A 20,979-nucleotide genomic window follows, 5' to 3' on the forward strand; every position below is an offset into this window, starting at 1 on the left:
TTTTCGGGATGTTTTTTTTTAATGAGCTGCTCTTCTGTGAATGTTTTTAGTTAAAGAAAGCAGTTAATTATGTAATCAAATGCACTTTGTACATTTAAACTAATTTGCCCCTTGTTTAACCATTTCTTGTTCAATGAGTTTTCTGTGAAGACTGCAGTGGTCACTCACTTCTGTGCAAGAAGTTTCTGTGTAAGCCTGATGCACACAGTGGGTACCCAGTTCCTTAAACCAACAAAGTTCCCAAGTTTGTCCAGTTTTAGAATCTACAGTTGAATTCATAGAGCTGTTAAGGTTGGAAAATACCTCAGATCATGAAATCCAACCATCAATCCAGCACCTCCACCATGCTGACCACTAAACCACGTCCTCAATTGCTTTAAACGTGTGGTTTTTTTGACACTTCCAGGGATGCTGACCCCACCACTGCCCTGGGCTGACTGTTCCAGGTCCTGACAACCCTTTCCATGGAGAAGTTTTTTCTAATGTCCAATTTAGACCTCTCTTGGCACAACTTGAGGCTATTTCTTCTCTTCAGCTGCAGATCTTGCAGCACAAGCCTCCAGTTCATTAGCCGAGCTACATGAGTTCCACACGCAGCACTACCCCTTGTTCCTCCCAGCTCCACATTTCCGTGTGCAGTCCTGTTCTAGACTCAAATCACTGCTCTCAATTTACCCACATATGTTAAGACAAGTGTTGTTTTAATGCTGTTCATCTTTTTTAACTCACTTGCATCAGCATGCACTAGCCCTAACTGAAGATTATTGGCATTAATCTGCTTTGGCCTATGCTACTGTAGCTCTTTGTTGCTGTTGAGAACTGAACCTTTACTGCTTTGGTCTTTTCTCTTGTAGATCTCTGAGTCAGGGCAGCATGAACTCGAACATGCTGGATGTGCAGGGAGGTGCTCACAAGAAACGTGCCCGCCGCAGCTCGCTGCTGAATGCCAAGAAGCTCTATGAGGATGCCCAGATGGCAAGGAAGGTGAAGCAGTACCTGTCCAACCTTAGTGTAGAGACAGATGAAGAAAAGATCCAAATATTGTCACTTCAATGTGAGCCTGCATACAGCACTTGTAAGTACGGTGAGCTAGAACAGCAGCATGATCTATGGCATTTATAAAAAATGTTGTTCCTTCTGTAGAAACACTCTTTTAAACTTTTCCTCCAAGGAGAAAATACTGTACTAAGTGTTGTTTAGTCAGTTCTTGTACTGAGAGCTTCAGCAAGACAGCATGTGTGTTTATGTTTTTGTTGTGCTCAAAAAACATCTCTGATGTTTTTTATTTTGACCTTTAGTTCCTAAAAGCTGTGTGTCTTTCCATCAGTCTGGCAGGAAATTCAATAGCATATCAGGTCTGTTGGTGCCCCACTGTCCTTGCACAGAATTAGGAAGGATAAAAAAGCAGTGTTTACCATATGAACAGCAAGAAATAAAAACAGACAAAATCAATATAGAAACTGCAATGGATTACACCATAGAATAAATGAAGATTGTTGAGAAGTTAGGTCAATATTGACTGATGAGTCTGACATGGCTTGACAGTCACAAATTGAGGACTACAGCAGGACAGCTCTCATAATTTGAGCTCTTGGGAAACAAACCGTTGTCTGACCTGCTGTCTTACGTGGTTCAGTAAATTCATATTTAGAAATGAGAAATTATAATTGTGTTTTATTTAGATACTCTAGCAGTTTTCACTTTCTTGAAAGGCAGATGTGTTTCCAAATGGATGAGTAACAACTATGCTGAACAAAATAATGTTTCCTGCTTGTCTTTTGTCCAAATACAGCATTTTAAGGCTTTTTTTATCTTCAAATACTGTTTTGTCTCTGATGAAGTAAGTTCAAAGCATGACTAGGAGATGGCATCTTGATGATAAAATTTTATATCCTTGCTGTTATCCAGTATTAAGAATGCAAATCCTTGCTATTCCCTAAGATGCTGTTTTATGCAAATGTTATTTTAGCATTTACTTTTAAATAGCACTGAAGCAGGAAACCTGGAAGTGGCCCTTTTAAAAACTCCCTTTAACTCCCTTTTAAAAAAATATTAAAACCTTCATGTTTGAACTCTTGATAGATGATCTATGTGCAATCATGACAGTTACAAGGCCCAAGAGAAAAATATAAATGTTATCTGATTGGTTTTCCTTTGTTTTATAAAAATCAATTACAGTCTTATTTGCACAGTGCTACCCATAGATATTTGGAAGTAAAAATAGGGAATATATACTGACTGTTCTACTTCATGTAGTTAAGCAAATCAAGTCATATTTTCTTAAACATCAGAAAAGAAAATGAATTTTAAGTCGATACACAAATAAATATAAAATAGACTGGCATATTATTAAAAGTACTGTTTTTTAAAAACGAGGGAGAATGCCCTAAACCCCAAAACCCTCAGGTAGTAGGTCCAGTTGAGATTCTACTTGTTACAGAGCTGGAAGAAAGATTTGAGAAGTGATGTGTAGCAGGAGGGCGCTGCTAGCCCCTTGTGGTTTTAAATCTGGTGGAGTGAGAGCACTGACCTGTCCCAGGGGTGTCTCTTTGCACTTGGTTGCACTACCCACATTCAGGGGTTCAACTCCCCCATTTCTTAAATCAGTGATAAGCTTCTGGCCTTGCTTGTGGTAGGAATGAGCAGTAGTGGCACTGCAATCCAGAGTTTTCCAACAGAATATAAGGAGAATTCAGATGGCCTTAACTTCAGTCTGTGCATTGCTGTGTGATTAAAGCAGAAGCTGAAGCAGTGCCCTGTGCTGTAAATCACTCGTGCCACCTAGTGAAACATTTGATGCCAGCTGCAAAACCATCTGATTTTGAAGGACTTGCTGTTAGGCAGTTGCACCTTGCATGCAAATATTTAAAATACAGGCTTTTGGTAGAAATAAACATTTTTTTTTAATCTTTTGATTAAGTACCTCTATGGCACTTTAAATAGTTTAGGGCTTTTTTTTAAAGCTCTTTTACACATCATCTTCAGTGTGATGAGATTGTAGTCTTTGGACTAGAAATAGTTTAAAATGCAATTTGTCATCTTTATACAGTGGTTCCTTTGTCTGGATGGTTATACTGCAATAATCCTGCAACTGAAAGTGCTAGATATTTATATGCAGTTTTTCCTTAACAGTGACAAAGAATTTAGGTGACAGAAGAGGAGGAAAATCCTCCGAAATGTCTCCAGTGCCCATGAGATCAATTGGCCAAACCACAAAAGCCCATCAGCATCAACAAAACCGAATGAGTCAAGTTCTTCAGGTCCCAACTGTGAATTTGTACCCCAGCAGGAAAAAGGGACTGACAAAGGATCATGTCACATTCAGTGAGTATCTTCAGTTCACCTGGCTGGGGAGGTTTAAAGATGTAAGTAAACAGGAAGGGAGTAGCTCTTTTCTAGCTGGGTGGTTTATGTGAAGTACCACTATGCTTCATGAAATAAATTAATTTTAAAACAGCTGGTGCAAATTGCTGGGGTTTAAGATAGCATGCTTAGTCATTTGCAGTCTTTTATAACTTTCCTTAAAACAAGTTAATGGTGAGGTACTGTCTCCAAATATGCTCTTGCTTCACAAAGTCTAATATATTTGGGTGAAATCACTGAAGCAAATTACAGACATTTAATATTTTAACCTCTGGGACACCATTTTAACGACATTATGGGCAAATGGAGCAACATACATTATTGGCTGCTCCTAGTGAACATAATTTTTTTGTCTCTAAATTTGATGGTTGCAAAGCTGTATATTCTTTATTAAACAGCTTTTGTTCCATTTACATAATGGTTGTATCATTTGAAAGCTGCAATTGTGGGTTATTAAATGAAGTTAACTGCAATAAATAACTGATATGAAATTATTTTATAGTATATTGGACATCAACATAACTTAAAATAGCTTCAGAAAACAGTACATTATGGCATATAAAATACTGGTTCCAGTTAGTATTTATTTCAGTTCTCCTCTGAAAAGCCTGTGGAGTTTGACAAGTTCCAGAAACTTTTCTCAGAGGTATTTCTTCTTTCGTGTGTGGTGGTCTGTGCTGATCTAACAAGTTATTGAGAACTTGAAATAACTCCTCAGCACTGAGTCCTCTGTAGGATGGTCAAATAGTGAGTAAGGAACACCAAACTATGTATGGGACACTGATTTTGCTAAACTGGCCAAGCTGTGGACAGTGCCCATGAGTGTTGAATTGAGAATACCTGCTTGTGAAGATCTTGAACTGACCTGGTGGCTCTGATGTACGTGGTTTTTAACATAGTGCCAACAATGCTATGGGCAAGGGTTTCCTCCCAGCGTTTATGCTGCACACAGGTTTTTTTTTTTTTTAAACATAGTCCTTTGGCAAAACCAAAACGAATGTGTCCATTGCAGTGGTTCCTGTTGGGTTATGGATGTTTCAGCACAGTGCAGATGAGTAGCCAGCAGTAGCAGTGGCCACAGCTGATCTAAATTTAAGTGGAGACTGCCTCCACATGCAGAATTCTCTGATCATCTGCTTCTCTCTTTACTGAATATTCTGGTTGTTCAACATAGTGCTTATTTGTAGTTTAAACAGAAATCATTTATTCAAAAGAAGAATAAAATGCAGTAACTTATCCCATTGTTTTCATAGGTACAGGCTCTCCACAGAAGTCATTAAGCTTGTCTGAGGAAGTAAGTAGTAAGAAACAAACAGATGACACTATGTCCATGGCATCTTCTTTACACTCCAGCCCACCTGCTTCTCCTCAGGGCTCCCCACGCAAAGGTATGTGTGGGGCAGCATCAGTCCCAGGAACTGTGGCCTAAACCAGGGTGGGTCGTGGCAGGAATATTTGTTGATAATGACATGTAAGAGAAATAGTGGTTTAGAATATTCATGTCAAGAATAGAATCACATCTTTCTATGAAAAGACTTGATTTTCCAATGTATTTGTATGTTTTGGACTTTTAAGTCAATTAGTTTTTAAAAAAGGGAAGAGTTGTTTTCTTAAAATACTGCCTAAGTGCTTTTGGCACAAATCCCGATAGGTCTGAAGTGGTGACACCTGCCATCATGCTAGTTCAGATTTAGATGGCCACTTAAATAAATGGGATTCACAAACCTGGGGATTTCTTGAAGATGGCAGTGTTGGACAGAAACTGCAGCTATTGAGACAACTTTTGATCTTGCCCAAGGTAGCTGGAATACCAGGTGATTAGATAGAGCTGGAGATGGAATGGTGTCATAGTTCTTTAGGACAGGTGGTTTAGGTTGCTGCAGAAGTGGTGGATCCATCTAAATCCTCGAGTCGCTGTTCATATTTTTTGTTCTTGTGCACAGGGCTTTGTATACATCCCTGTCTCTCATGATGCCATGAGAATCCCTTTATTTTTGATGTCTTCATCTTAAAAGACGTGCATCACTTCATCATTAGTCAACCTTGGATGGAAATTCATTTGAAATCTCTTAACACCACTCAGTAGCCAGCCTGGGTGGTTGGTGTTGGATGGCGTAAGGCCTCTCTCCCTCCCTTCTGCGCTGCTTTCACTCACTGATAGCTCAAAGCCACCACGTTGGCATGGCATGGCATGGTGACCTGCTGCATCTTCTCACCCTTCTCAGTGGGAAATCAGGCTGGTCCATCCACTTCTGCCTTCACAAGATCCTGTTTCCTTTAGGAGAATGCCACTTACTTTACTTAAACACAGCATATGTTTAAAAAGCTTAAGTGCTTGGGTTGCCAAATCTTGCTCCACTGAGCATAGTTTATAAATATGTTATTTTCGTTAAGTTTTACCTGGTTCTTTGAAAATAATGTTTTGTTTCTTGGGGATTGTTTCATTAATTCAACTTGCTTTCAGCACTGATCTCATTTGATTGAGGTGATCTGTACTTTGTTGTATGTGTTCTGCTAACAGCTCATTGATCTAAAATTAGGTGCTTCACAGACAGCTGAAAGATGTAATTTTAGGCATGAACACATTCCACTTAATCTTAGATTTCTTTTTCTTTTAAGCTATACCCAAGTGGTACACAAATAGGATTGAAGAGAAAGGATTTTCCATTTGGATGTTATTTTTGTTGTTATTTATCTCAAAATCTATCAACATCTGTCTGTGTCTACTTCATTGTAGTTGGCAACATCCAAAGGTCGGATAACTGCAGTCAAATGAATCTCTCTGGCTCTTCCTCATCGCTGGCCAGTGAAACCAGCAACAAGAACAGTGGACAGCGCAGCTATGGAATAGGTGGGGCTTATTTACAAAAGCAAATTTGGATGATTTGCCAAGCTGGAGAGAGTCCTGAGAGAAGTGCAAAGGAGGACAGAGAGAAAGAGAGCAGAAGGGCAGAAGCTGAGCATGAACCTACAAAAATAAAGGGATTCTGGTTTAGAAGACTTAGGGAAAGAAGCTTCTCCAGGGAAAGAACAGCTTTTACTGCAAAAAGGGGAGCAGTGCCCACTGAAGCCTTAGAAAACAGTGGAAACCAAAAGGACAAGGACATTGATGGTCTGAGTACAGCAAGTATCTGTAGCAACAGCAGTGTATACACATCCTACTGCCTATGCACAAGGCCTAGAAGAAGGAGGAAGACTATATAATGTATTTTTAGAAGGAAGACTGATGTCCATATTGTGTCCAATAGCCTGAGTTTATCTAAGCTATTTCAGCACTATCCATTTACATGTTTAAGATGTTTAATGTGCTTCCCTTCCAGATGTTTGTGTCAGTTCTTTATAGCTAATCACCCTTACAGTGCAGTGAAGAAAATAATATGAACTTTAGAAAATCGAGGAACAGGTACAGTGTCAGTTCAGTTACTACTTAGTGTGTCACAAATGCCAATGAAACAGTAAGTTCTGCAACATCTGTTAATTAAACAGTCCCTGATATAGTGTCAGTGGAATGCTCACATCCAGCACTGGTGTGTATTCCATTGGTCACATCTTCTGCTGTCATTTTCAGCCTAGCTAATGTGTATATTTAGTCTGTTCATACACATGTGCTGTTTTTTTTATGGCTCAGCTTTCAGATAGTGTTAATTTCTTTAATGAATAGGAGCCCCTTTATTCTCCAGATAGTTGGAACACTGTGAGGACATTTCTTACGGCAGTACAGTTTTGTTAGTTTAAAGAGTCCCTTAAAAATGTAAAGCGTATAAAATATTAGTTATTGCCAAATGAAAGGAAACTGAAATTTAATCTTAAAAAGGCTGCTCTTAAGTACATTTTGAGATTCAGTCCTATAGTTTGATAATATTGATATTTACTGCTCATATTTGCTCTTAAAATCTTACAGCAACAATCAGTGTTAAGCTTTAAAATTTTAAATGTTGAGCTGTATGCTCAGTGGCTGTATGCCAGTGTCTCCATATGTCATACTGTATCATCTCTATATTGTTTATGCACTTAAGGGCATCGGTCTTCTGTATGAGGTTGTGTGTCTCACTGGCTTTTACACTGCCTTGTCATTTCACTTTGTCACCTCATCAATGTAAATATGTGGTAGTCTTGCTAAAAGGCACATGTGCAGAAATTTAGGACAAAAAAGCTTGGTTGAGATGTTATATAGGGGTGCATACCTTATTTGTGTCTGAAAGAAGTTGTTTGAGGGTAAGCCAAGCAGAAAAAAACCCCAAAACATTATGCATTTTGCTCTGTGTTCAGTGAGGTCTTCAGTTGTTCTCCTTCCATGAGTACAGCACTGGAGTCTGATCCAGCTCCTACCAAGGTTGTACTTTCTGCCTTTGCTTCCTTCTCTGTTAGTCTTGGAGCAGATAACAAAACTGAAATGGACCATATGGCTAATCTCCGAGTGCTGATAGCTGTCTTTTACCTTAGTTAGTATCTCCTCCTCCACAGCCAGAATCTTTTTTTGAGTCTTGAATGGCAATATGGCAGAGAGATAGTGAGAAGTGTGCTGTGTTTATACTGAAGGAGTCAGCACTTGCAGAATTGGAAAGATCTGATCTGCTCACCCAGTACTGATGCAGTAGCCTGCTGACTCTGGTTGTATAGGTTAAAGCTGCTGCTCTGGAGAGTAGTGGAGTTGTAGGTGGGTTATTGGTATCCCTGGACTTGCATTAGTAAATCAGTGCTAAATACTGATAGGTGCTAAAAGCTTTAGTACCCTAAAATCTTCAGTGAACTGATTGTATGCAAACAGGTCTTGGTTATTTTTATTCTAAATATCCTTGCTGTAACGTGTGTGTCAATACTTTGTTGTCGTATGTTGATCAAGACATTCTCCTCTCATCTCCCCTCCTGTACTTAGGCTATGCCCTAATACCTTCCACTAAATCCGACAACTTCTCAGACTCCAGTCACAGTGAGATTTCATCCCGGTCCAGCATCGTGAGCAACTGCTCTGTGGACTCCATGTCAGCAGCACTGCAGGACGAGAGGAGTTTGTCCCAGTCCCTCATTGTGGTGGATTCTGGCGGGGCAGAGAGAAAGGAGCATCCTCAGGCACTGACAGATTACGGCCAGCCGTGCCCGGGGTAAGGTGCAGCTGGTTCTGGTGGGGTTTGGTGTTCTGGTGTCAGAAGGGGAAAGGAAGCTTTGGCCAGGACACAGCTGTGCACTCCACTCTGGTTATTAAGTTTTTGCTGGAAGCTGAAGCACTGGCTGCTGTGTGTGAGCCTGTTTCCATAAGAAGCTTACAGTATTACTTGGGGAGATAACAGCTTGTTCCCATTGGTGGGCTTTAGATGGATATTTCTTGCAGGAGACTGGGAGCTTGTTAAAAGCCAGGATGATGCTTAGCAAATTAGTGCCACGGTGAGAGACATCAAAAGAACAGAATATGATCAATTCTCTATGAGTCAGCAGTGCCAGTCACTTAACATGCTCTAATGTGATTTGTAAGGATTTTTCTAATTATCATTTGTTGCTTTGGCAGACAAGCAGCTTTCTGCCACTGTCTTTCTGACAGTTTCCATGCAAGAGGTCTTGTTACTTCAGTGCAATGAGAATTTGTGCTGAAATGATGAATTTGATGCTTCAAACTGAAAGTTTTCGATTTTTCTTTCTAGATACAGCACCTTGATCCATAGGATGTAGTATCTCAAATATATCTTGTCTGTCCTCAGTTGTCATGGATTCAGCTAAATGAGAGATGCTCCTTACATTTCTAATTTTTCCAGCACATGGAATCTGAGAATGCTTTGGCTTGCAGACCTTAAAGATCATCTTGATCCAACCCCCTCCTTCTCTGGGCAGGGATCAGGGTGCTTCCAACCCCATCTAACCTGGCCTTGAACACTCCAGAGATTAAAAGAAAAGAGTAATTCAGTTTATTTCATAGGATTGAGATGGGAATTTAAAGATGTGCTTCATCAAAGAAAATAATTCCCTTTCTAGAAGGGGAGTTCATGTTTTGTGGTTGTTCCTTTATTCCTTAGTTTCAATTGGCTGTGAGGGAAGAAAGTGGATTTTATCCTAGGACTTACAAAATAGAAAAGTAAGAAAATAAAACCCCTTGCTTGCACATACCTAAGAAACATTGCTTGATTTCACAACTTGTCAGTACACTGCTGAGGGAGGGTGTTGAATTTTAATGTTGTGCTGCCCATGCATTTATTAACACACCCAGAAATAGTCGGGAGAATTGAATAATGTCTAGCAATCCTAAAATTCAAATCTAAATTCATACAAACCTGACTTTATTTTTCCCCCTTTAATCATGCAATTAGAGTTTTCAGCAGACATTTCTTTAAAAAAACATTTTGGACTTGGCTTTTCAGAATCTGTCCCTCCATATTGTTCCCACAAATGTTACTTATGCCCAATATTTTCAAATATTCTTGAAATGAAGCTGCTTCCACTGTCTCTAATCAACTTGATGTTGCTGTCAGTGAAGGGGTTGGATTTTATTTTCAATATTTATTTTTGTTTTAGTTTGTAAAGAAGAAGGTGTTAGCAGACTAAATGTATGAGGTAATTTACTCCTCTGCTTTCTGTCAGGCATTGTTGCTGTGACTGGTAGAATAGAGCTTCTGTGAGCCAGACTTAGAGATCTGGAGTGCAGCCTGGAAATGCATGTTGCAAACTTGCTATTCCCTTGGGAATAACTTACTTACTTCTGGGTGTAATAATGATTTGGGAGTAGTATTGTCACTTTTTAGTGCCCCCTTGTGCCTTGAGCTTGCTGCTCACCTGATACAACCCCAGAGCTGGCTCTGAGTATGCTTTCTTATTGTAAAAGTTTACAAATGTTTTTTTTTTTTTCCAATTCCCGTTGTTTTCCAATGTAGCTGGTCCATCACTCGGCCTGCTCTGATCAGAGGGATGGCATTCACATCTTCCATGAGCAGCGAGGAGATCTCCCATGACCACATCACAGTAGAGGCAGCAGACAGCGGCCGGGGAAGCTGGACTTCATGCTCAAGTAGTTCTCATGACAATTTCCAGAATATCCCAAACCAGAAGAGCTGGGATCTTCTCAGTTCTTACCGTCACACACAGCTAGATGGGCCTATAGCTGAAGTGGATCCCAGAAACTGTTATTCTGAGGAGGGTTATTTGTATTCCGAAGCCTTTTCCAAAGCCAACAGGCAATCCAAAGCCAGCGTGGAGCTCGATCAGTCTCGGCAGAGCTGGGCATCCTCCAGCTCCCTGTCAGACACTTATGAGACAAACTATGGGACAATTAAGCGAAGGGGGCTGGAGAACTCCACAGTGGAGCAGATGGAGGTTTTGGACTCTAAACCAGGCGCTGATACAACTTACAAAACTGTTACTTCGAGTACAGAAAAAGGCCTGATAGGTAAGACCAGCCAGCAGCTTATGGAAGCTGCTATATCTGTTTTTAATTTTGATACTAAGTTGTTAAGAAATAACATCAGCAGGTCTGGGGCTGCCTGGCATGTTGAATTCAGCTTCACACCTGGTTGTAGTAAGCGCACTACAAAGTGTGTTTTCAGGTCATCTTCTTTTGCATCAGGAATATCAAGATAATAAATACGTGCACTTCTCCATCACTTTATGGGTCTACAGGAAAGCTATATCCAGGAAAATGTCAGCCAGTTCTTTTCTGTAGTAAGCTGTTTATCTTTTTTGAATGATTTTGGAGATGTACTCTGTACACTGTAGATGTTCTTCTTACATGGGTAAATGATTCCATATTCCTTATAATACAGACTTCCCAGGAACCCAGAGGGAAGAGCGTGACTGCAGAGTGGTGTGGAACTCACCTGCCTCTTTGGAGCTGGGGCACCTTTCATCCACAGGGCTTTGGGCTCTGAAAGCTCAAGGGCAAAGCAGATTCCTTTCCTGTCTTTGCTATTTTAAGATGCCATTTATTTGGTTATACAGCTGCAGTTTGGCTACTTATGAAAGGAGAAAAAATGAAAAATGTTCTCTGAAATATGCACAGTTCTATCAAGCAATATGTTCTTCCCCCTAGTGGGTTGAGAAGCCAAAATTAAAGGAACTGGGTTAGTAGCAAGATAAAACATGGAATGCAAAGCTTTCTAAGACTGAGGCAAGGGTGCAGCTGAAATGCAATTTAATTACTGAGTGGATTGCTGGAGGGGTTTGTTATCAAAGGTAATTGCCTGAATAAACCTTGCACGTAGGGCGGAGGTCTTGGATTGTGTTCCTCCTTCTTGGCTTTGGAAAGGAAATCGTGTTGGAACCTTACAGAAAATTTGCTCCCAGCTCATTGCTGTGCCTGTGCTCTGTCCTTGGAGCCTTTCAGAGCTGTTTATGAGTGCCTGAGCAGTATTAGGAAATGGCAGGTTCACTGTTCAGTACATGCTGTCTTTGCTGACAGCACTTGACCTTCCTTTTAATTATTTTTCCATTCTGTACCATGTAGAGCTGTGGAGGAGCACTCACAGAGTGCTGGAGTATAGGGCATGAGTATGTCTGCTCAAGGAAAGATCTGATACGGGTGGATATAATTATAGGTTTGCAAATGCAAATCCATTAGCTGTTCACCATCACGCAGTATGCCAAAGATACCTTCACTTTATTTCACTGTTTATAAAATATTATTAATTGGAACTTGACAAAGGCACGTATTATTCTTAGTAGACTAAAGGTTAGCTCTAGGGAGCTTGAATCTTTCTGCTTTGAAGGAGAACATGCCCACCCTTGTCATTCCTCCTGCAAATCCAACCAAGACTGAAGGTGAGATGAGGACCCAGCCCTTCCCCATCCCTGCAAGGAAGAGCAGATCCTCTTCACTTTCCCTGCTTTTTCAGAGACCTCATTCAGTACTAGGTACTAGTACTAGTTAACTAGTACTAGTTAAATAAATCCTGTAATGCAATAGTATAAATCTCTGCCTGTACCCATGTGTATCTGCTAAACTGCTGACTGAATTTGGTTTTAGTTGTTTTACTGTCAGCCCAAGTAAGAGCTGAGGCCATCAAGTATGAGCTAGCATGTGTTCCTGATACCAAAACCTGAAATCTCACAAGTCTACAACACAATAAGAAATACTCCTTTATTTTTCATCCCTTCACATTCTTATGAGATACGAAACTATTACATTTGCTGAAATAAAGTAATGAACGTGCACTGTTTAAAATAGATCCACAGGAAGAATGCAAATTCACTTAACTAAGAGATTTTAAAAATCACCCTGGCTTCGAAACTCTCCTGTTGCAACATGTCAATGGAAAAAAGCCCAATTTAACATGCACATAAGCCTCAGACCTGGGGTGGGAGAAAGGGGAGGCAACCTAAGAAGAGTTAAAGTTTGGGTTGAGAGCCTCTGTGACTTGAACTACTGTTGAACAGGACAGGAAGGGAAAAGATGAATTGTGAGGCATAGACATCGCAGATAAATAATATTGATTGTAGCCTTTTCATCACTGCACAGGGTGTAATGCAGCACTTCCAAAGGCTGTTTCAATAACTGTTCTGTTTTTTTCTCATTGCAAACAGAGAACATAGTTTAAGATAAGGGTATAAAAGAAAACAAAACAAAAACCAAGGGAAAAGGCAAGAAATCATAAGTATGGGTGTGATAAGCCGTTATTCACTCTGTGAAAATGTGGAATAATTAATGCGGGCTCAATACACAGTCTGCCTCATAGGATCAGTTTTAAGTAATGCTAGTTTTTTTCTTCCTATGGCATAGCCAGATAACCATGTCTTTATACACATCAGTTGATATGGTGATATTTTAATATCATTAATTTATGTTAAGCGACTGACATCTTTTGGGCGATGAAATGGATGTTGGAAGTCAACCAGCAGTTTTTGCTGTCAAACACCAGCATGCTGTGCGAAGTAACTCTGGGCTGGTTGCCTTAATTCCTTCTGTTTCAGTTTCCCAGCCTGTAACAGTGGCAAGCAGACTTGGCTGTGCTGGCTCTCCCTCCTGCTAGAGAGCTCCAGAGTGCAGCAGGGCCACAGGAGCAGGGACTGAAATAAAAGGTGTCAATGCAGACAAGCTTAGAGTCCTCTTTCCACTCAATTGACATCTCACTTAAGGAGTTCATGGATTCTCTTGCCATTCTGACTTCTTAAAATAAATAGAAAACAGAAATGAAGGCATAAATACCTGCTGCTGTCGTTATAACTAGTGTTTCTGCATTTGCATTTTGTTATCAGTTTCTGTTTTGCCATTGTAACATTTCATGATTTTTTAACGTTTTGTTTCCTTTCTTTTTCTTCTTTAACATTTCCATTGCTTATTTCTTGTGCCCAGTGTACTGTGTCACCTCACCTAAGAAGGACGATAGGTATAGGGAGCCACCGCCCACCCCTCCAGGATATATGGGGATTTCTTTAGCCGACATAAAAGAAGGATCGCCCCACCACCCTCACCTCAAACCTCCAGACTATAGTGTGGCAGTGCAGAGGTCAAAGATGCTGCACAGTGACCTCTCTAGACTTCCACCAGCTGCTCTCGGTAGTGACCCGGTGGCCTGTGTCTCTTCGAGGACGCCTCAGTGGCACGGCCGGCAGCCGTCCAGCCCCAGAGTAGCAGAGTTGCCTGACGCAGATAGTGAAGAGGATGGTAGGTGAACACCTGGCTCGGGAGTGGGGCTGTGCAGGGTGCACTTCACAGCAATGTTCTGGGCTTTCTCTTGGGTCATTCTTGGAGATAGAAAGCGGATTGATCTCTAAATGCACAGCTGTGTTTGTATGGCTGTATGCACATGCCTGGCTGTGTATGTCATGCATAACTGGGTGCATGTACATACACGTTCAAAGCAGAGAGGAATGCCTTCCCCTTAGAAAAAGCATGTTGGCTCCAAACGAATTCAATGTATGTGTAAATAAATAAGTATACAAAAATATGCATCTAAGATCTCCTAAAGTACAGCTGAGACACTTAGGAGCATTTAGAATATTTTTTTGCCTTTAAAATAGGTCCCTTCTTAAACAGTGATGGGACACTGACAGGCTACATGTGGAAAAACTCTAGCCACCTTGGGTTGATTAACTGATGTCCCAGTGGTTTGGCTGGCATCAGGGTGATGGTCTAAAATGAGTAATTTGGATTTGGTAGAGTGAACTTATTTCATTTGTACTCAGGTGTGCTGGCATTGAGCTGCCTCATGCCTCAGCAGATATTTTTGGAGATTGGGTTTCAAAATATTGAACAAAAATAGTAGTGAACTTCTGCTCTTCTGGAGAGGGCATTTGATGAAACTTATGTTCTCTGCCTAACTTGGCCTGACAGTGTCTCTTCCAGTTCATTTTCCATGATCTTGTTTGAAACAACAGCCAGTGCTGCCAAGCATGGCATTTGTGGGGTGAAAGTAATGTGAGAGTTTTCCAATAAAGACTTCTCTTATATTGTGTCAAGGCAGGGGAATTCCTGCTTAATTGTTTATCTGCTGATTTGCTTTTAATTTCTGTGCACTGATGTGATATTCTGTACCTTTTGTCGGTGAACTTCTTTCTAGTTAGAATTTTGTGGTAATTTCCTTCCATTTCAGTCTGATTCAAAATGAGCCTGTATTGAGATTCTAAAAATTTCTGATGCAAAAGGATTGTATCTTGGCCCTTTAAAATGTGTAAGCAGCAGTTAACATACATATTAGTACTGCAGTTCAAACTTACAGTAAACATAAAATTGTCTGGCATGAATTCTGTTGTGCTTTTGATGTAAAAATAAGGAAGTCATTGCTTCAGACATTTTTAATCACATGTTTTCTGAGCTAAATTTAACTGTACCCTTTTAGAGGCACCTATTTTACTATTTTTTAAGTGCTTGGTTAATTTTATTTGGGATAAAATGCTCACTGCATGGAAATTTGCTGGCTTTTTTCCCAAATCTATAGCTTTTGGGATACTGCATGGTGATAATACTTGGAGGATCTGGGATTTTCTGTTTTGCTAGATGTCTTTATCGTATGACCATCATACCTCAGACTGCAGAACCTATGGATGCCCCATCTCTGGAAGTGCACAAGTCCAGGCTGGATGGGGGCTTGGAGAAACCTGGATGGTGTTCCTGCCTATAACATGGAGTTGGAATGAGATGCTTTATAAGGTCCCTTCCAACCCAAACCTTTCTGTGATTTCCTGAGGATCTGATAAATGGTGATATGGAATGTGTAGTGATCAATGATAAAGACAGTGCAAACACGCTGTTGAAGGGGTGAAGTTGTCATAGACTCAATGTTACCACCTCATTGGGTGCTGGTCTATGCCCTGTGTGTCTGAGGTGGGGACTGGTGGAATAATTGCCTATTTCTTTTATCTTGTTTTGCAGAAGATGAACAAGTATCAGCAGTTTAACCCTTGGGCTGTTTATATAAACCACTCACAACACAAGCATGTGGGAGAAGCTCTCATGGTTCTGTTAGCAACTGCTGACTGCTTGCTGCTACTGACCTCAGACCTTGCCTCTGTCACAGACGAGATGGAATGAGTTGGATCACCTCTTTACACCTTCCTTCACTCTGCCACCACCACCTAGAGAAGCTATTTCTGCCTATGAAATGGAAAATCCTGTTCAAGGAATGTGCTGACTTGCCTGGATACCAGCATGGGTACCCAGAGATGGACTGAGTTTTGTGCATTGGGGAGGACCAGTTGTCACCACCACTTGAAACTTGGGAGCATTTTTCTTTATGATACCGTATAATCCTTTGGTAGTTTCCATTGTTATTTTCTACATGACCATTAGAAGTCTGAGAGTGTATTTTATGAACTTCAAAAAAAAAACAAAACTATATCAAGATGTCAGCAACAGCAAAGGATGTTGCTGAAGTATCTGAAAATAATTTATTAATTTAATATTTTTAAATGGAAGTTTCCTGTATGTGTATTGGGAGTACTCTGGTTGGCTAATATAAATGTTTGGTCAATGTGACAGTAAATTAACTACACATCAACTGTTGTGCTCTCAAAATAAACAGAAAAGTAGAAACGGGCAAAGAAATTTACAGATTTTAGAGTGGGTTTAGATTTAATATGAATAGAGCCCAATGCCCTGCAGAGCATTGTCTGTCAAGCCAGCACTCGTGCTGCTCCCCTCCCACATGGACACAGCAGAAACATCCTGTCCAAGGATTTTTAGAAATTTTTTTAGCTACCAGCCAACTGAGTGCTGAGTGCAACCATTGGTGCTCTCTTCCCATATTAAAGAATGTTTGAAACATGGAAGCCATAGCTTATGGAGAGCATTTGGGGAGAAGCTTTCCCAAAAGAGTTTTAACCAGGTTTTGCCCTGCAGAGTTCAACATGCAGAGCACATTCTAAAACTCAAAACTCAGCTGTGTGTTGGGGTATTCAAGATCATCTCATATGTCCTGGCCTTCTCCCAGAGTTGCACAGGTTATCAAAGGTTATCTTTGAAAAAAAAAATAGAAATCACCTACATTTCACAATAATATTTGTGAAACTGAATAATAAATGACACAGAGCTTATAGAAGAGCATAATGCATTTTATGATGGGTTAAAAACCCTGTAGTGTTTATCTAGAAAATACAGATGATCTCAAACAATTTTTAAAATCCTAGTTAAAAGTCCTGATGTTGTTGATGTCAGTGAGAGTTTTGATTTACAGCCAGCCAGTATTAACCCATGATCCTCTAGTGTGACTATGGTCAAAAGAATTGCTTCTTTGATTTTACTTTTAGCCAGCCAGAGTGCAGAGGGGTAGAACTGGAAATGCCTGCAGGTTCTTTCCCTCCTTTCCCTCCTTTCCCTCCTTAGCCTCCTTTGCCTCCTTTCCCTCCTTTCCCTCCTTCCATACATGACACCCCATTCTAGTGTTAAAATCAGACATCAATGTGTGAATATGTATTTAAACATTTAATTGTAAATCTTTGTTGTGATGTTTACAGCCTAAGCTAGAAAGATGATGTTTGTCATTTTTACAGTGCCTCAAAACTGATTTCTATATCCATAGTTGTGAAGAGCTTTAAGGGTTTGGTTTTTTTTAACCTATATGTGTGCAGGGGTGCAAGGTGAATACAATATTTTTTGAAAATGCCACAAGTACCAAAAACAACCCAAAGCCTTTGATGTGCTTTCTCCGTAGTAGCTAGGGGCTGATGCAACCAGGTGGATGTGAATGACCCAACCTGTGTCTGCCTTCAGACCAGTACCAGGTTCAGCATTGTCTGGAATGTACCTGTCATGATAGGACCTGGGAAGGTGTAAATGAGCAGTGATGCTGAGGAAGAGGATTCCTAATTTATAACTCACTGGTCGGCTGTTTGAATTTTTGGCACAAGTATCAGAGAAGCAAATGGTTGAAAAAATATATTAAAATCCACTTTAGGTATGGCATAATAAATGCATTTTGCTTTCTCAAGGCCTTAATGTGTATAATGAACTTGCACAGGTCTTAATGACTAAAGATTAGTGTTTCAAAGCAGTGCAAGGCAGGGTAGGTGTTTTCAGCACATGCAATATTGATAATAGAATTCTTGATCTGATATTCCTGTGGGATGTAAATCCAGATCCTGCCATCCCACTGTCAACTGTAGTTGCTTGTTAACATCTACATGGAAACAATAGGCTTTGAGTTCCATCTGAAATCATCTGCATTGTGCCAGGTGAATGAAACCTCACAGTTCCTTGGCCTTGGGGGTAGCTACATCTTATTCCAGCTTGTTGAACAACAGCTTATACAGCTTGTTGAACGAAAGTATAGGGGATGGGGATTACTAAAGTGGCTTCCTTTTACTCCAAAACCCAATAGTGCTGCCTTTGAGGATGCAGGGAACCCCTGTGGGGAGCAGGGTCAGGGTCTTTTGGCAGTCAGCAAGAGCAGCTGAATAAATCACCCATCCAAACATGATGTTTGATGGTGTTTGCACATCCAACAGGATTGTCTGTTCCACAAGGCTTGGCAAACACTGAAAAGTTCTGGAATGAGTGAAAGTCTCACTAATAACATTTTCCTAATGGCCAACACAGCTGGTGTGCATAAATCATACACAAACTATGGACAGATGAGCTACTCCTGCTACTCCTGCCTTGCACAGTGTGGCTTCTCTACTGCTCCTTGCTGGGGTTTTTTGTTTGTTTGTTTGTTTTTAACTCAACCGATCACATTGATTGGGGCCAATAGCCAAATGTAGAGTGTCTGGTGTGGGTTTGAAGAGACATTATCCCTTTTCTTTGGTAATGCAGACAGAAGCAATATGGTGGTTAGTACTTGTTGTACATTGCTTTGTTGAAGTGATGTCTTCTGGACCACAGATCCATGACTCTGTACCTCTGCTAGGTTCTTTTAACTTGGGCTCTGATGCTGATAAACAGTTCAGGTGCCTCATGTCATGTTCTTCCACTGCCATACCTGGGTTTGCACACTTCCTGCTTGTCATTTGTTCCTGACTTGTTGGTGAAAGATGCATTTCAGATTTCTATGATTTAAGCACGCAATGTTCTGTTATAATCTTAAACTTCCAAATAATTCCTGAGAAAGCAGTGTAGTTTGGTAAGATTGAATTGGCCTCTCCAGTTGCAGAAAGGGGAAAATGAGATCACCAGGCCTCTGAGCATCAGGTTTATCTCTCAGGTACACAGAAGAATGGAAAGACAATGGCTGTGGACCTTTGCAGTTCACGTTTTTGCAACGTGGACGGATTTTGAACGTCTGCCAACAGTGGGCAGTGTGGAGCCTTCCTGGCTCCTTCCTTTTACCTTTACTCAGATAAGTTTGTAGGTGTAGTCTCACCTTGAGTCCTGTTTGTGATTTTTGGGCACCGTGATATGAAAAAGACATTAAGCTATTAGCATCCAAAGGAGGCCAGAAGGATGGGGAAGGGTCTGGTGGGGGGAAGCCTTATGAGAAGTGGCTTGGGGCACTTGGTCTGTTCAGGCTGGAGAAAAGGAGACCGACGGGAGAGAGACCTCTTTGCAATCTACACCATCCTCCTGAGGGCCAGCACTGATCTCTCCACTCTCATGACCAGTGGCAGGTCTTGAGAGAATGGCCTGAAGCTGTGTCAGGGGAGGTTTGAGTATTCAGAGAAGGTATTTCACCCAGAGAGTACTTGGGCACTGGAGCAGCTCCCTTGGGAAATGGTCACAGCACCAGAATGGCAGAGCTCAAGGAGTGTTTGGACAATGCTCTCAGGCACAGGGTGGTATTGTTGGGGATGGTGCTTTGCAGGGCCAGGAGTTGGACTCAATGATCCTGATGGGTCCCTTTCAGCTCAGCAGATTCTGTGATGCCAGAGCCCATTGTTTGGGATGGGATGCTCTGGGAGCTATCTGTACCTGCCAGAGGCAGGGGGTGTCCCCAGGGGCTTAACATACCAGTGATGCCACTTGCAGAGGGGCCTTTGGGGCATCAGGGCTGTTCCAAAACCTGTTTCATTATGTCCTGATTAATTTGAGTGCAGGCAACAGTGGAAATACAACCCTGTCATTTAAGTTCTTACAAAACATTAGAATCTTTGAAGGATAAACTTACCACTGCCTTTGCAAAAAGAAAAGAAAAAAGGGATACTCTCTCTTTAGAAAAGCTTTACACATTATATTTTAGAATGCTTGTATAGAGGGTTACCTATCTTGAATTCCCAACCCAGCTTTTGCTTCTGTTGTGCTTTATATTGTTTTATCTTTATTTCTGATATACCTGGAATGCAGTTTAGCTTGGTATTAATTAAATTCTAAATATGTGAGCATATTGGCAAAACTGCACAGATGTAATGATATTCCAATAGCAATTGTACTGCACAAGTCAGTGATTGTAAAGTATTCTGTAACAAGCAATGTTTGTCTCCTATTTTTTTATACCTCTTACACTTATGTCTTTTAGAAAGACAGTGCCTCTGTACGCTTTTTGTATTTTTATTGAGTGATTGTAAATATTTGTTATATTTTTGGTTAAGAGAATGTTTAAAAGTACCGTTTATTATCCAATCTATTAATATGTTGGAATCAATAAACAATTAACATGTATTAATTGTTTTGAGCAGCTGTTTTCTGGCAGCCAGTGGAGGTTGGAGCTGAGGTGGTACAGAGCTGGAGAGAGCATGGTGGGAGTGATGCTCATCTGGGATCAAAGAGGACTCACCACTGAGTGATTGTGTTGTGTCTTCACAGTGAAGACAGTGAGAGCAATGCAGACATGTGATGTTCACAGGCCTGGAGCACCTTTTCTGTGAAAACAGGCTCAGACAGTTTGGAGTTATTCAGAAAGGAGAGAAGGATCTGTGGAGACCTTAGAGCCCCTTTCTGTGTCTAAAAGGGCTCCAAGAGAGCTGGACAAATGGGAATGGCTTTAATCTGAAGGAGGGCAGGATTGTTTTTTATTTTAGGAAGAAATTCTTGCCTGTGAGGCTGGTGAGGCCCTGGCACAGGTTACCCAGAGCAGCTATGGCTGCCCTGTCCATGGAACTGTTCAAGGCTGGGTTGGATGGGGTTTGGAGCAGCCAGGGATAATGGAAGGTGCCCCTGCCCATGGCAGTATTGGTGTGGTTGGACTAGATGACCTTGGAAGGTCCCTTCCCACCCAAACCATTCTGTAATTCTATGATCTTTCCCCTGGTCCTGTGGCTGCTGCCTCAACTCGGAGAGACCAGAGAGAGCCTGAGGCCCTTGGGCACCATGTGGTGCCTCTCAGATCCTACACA

The 20,979-nt window shown here is 41.0% G+C and overlaps 1 protein-coding gene across 4 annotated transcripts in view; it reads left to right on the forward strand.

Annotated features, from left to right (window-relative positions):
* RAPGEF6 (Rap guanine nucleotide exchange factor 6) overlaps positions 1-20,305 on the forward strand; it is a 125,274-nt gene extending 104,969 nt beyond the window's left edge. Inside the window, exons 23-30 of one of the 4 annotated variants that reach the window (XM_062501999.1) lie at positions 855-1,075; positions 3,133-3,324; positions 4,617-4,751; positions 6,101-6,214; positions 8,240-8,465; positions 10,221-10,732; positions 13,631-13,942; positions 15,650-20,305. In XM_062501999.1, coding sequence (XP_062357983.1) covers positions 855-1,075; positions 3,133-3,324; positions 4,617-4,751; positions 6,101-6,214; positions 8,240-8,465; positions 10,221-10,732; positions 13,631-13,942; positions 15,650-15,675 — 1,738 coding nt within the window. In that variant the 3' untranslated portion in view covers positions 15,676-20,305. The remainder of the gene's footprint in view (positions 1-854; positions 1,076-3,132; positions 3,325-4,616; positions 4,752-6,100; positions 6,215-8,239; positions 8,466-10,220; positions 10,733-13,630; positions 13,943-15,649) is intronic. The other 3 variants (XM_062502002.1, XM_062502000.1, XM_062502001.1) reach the window with 3 other exon arrangements.
* The last annotated feature ends 674 nt before the right edge of the window (positions 20,306-20,979 follow it).

The sequence above is a fragment of the Cinclus cinclus genome, chromosome 14 (genome assembly GCF_963662255.1).
Source record: "Cinclus cinclus chromosome 14, bCinCin1.1, whole genome shotgun sequence".
Taxonomy (NCBI): Eukaryota; Metazoa; Chordata; class Aves; order Passeriformes; family Cinclidae; genus Cinclus; species Cinclus cinclus.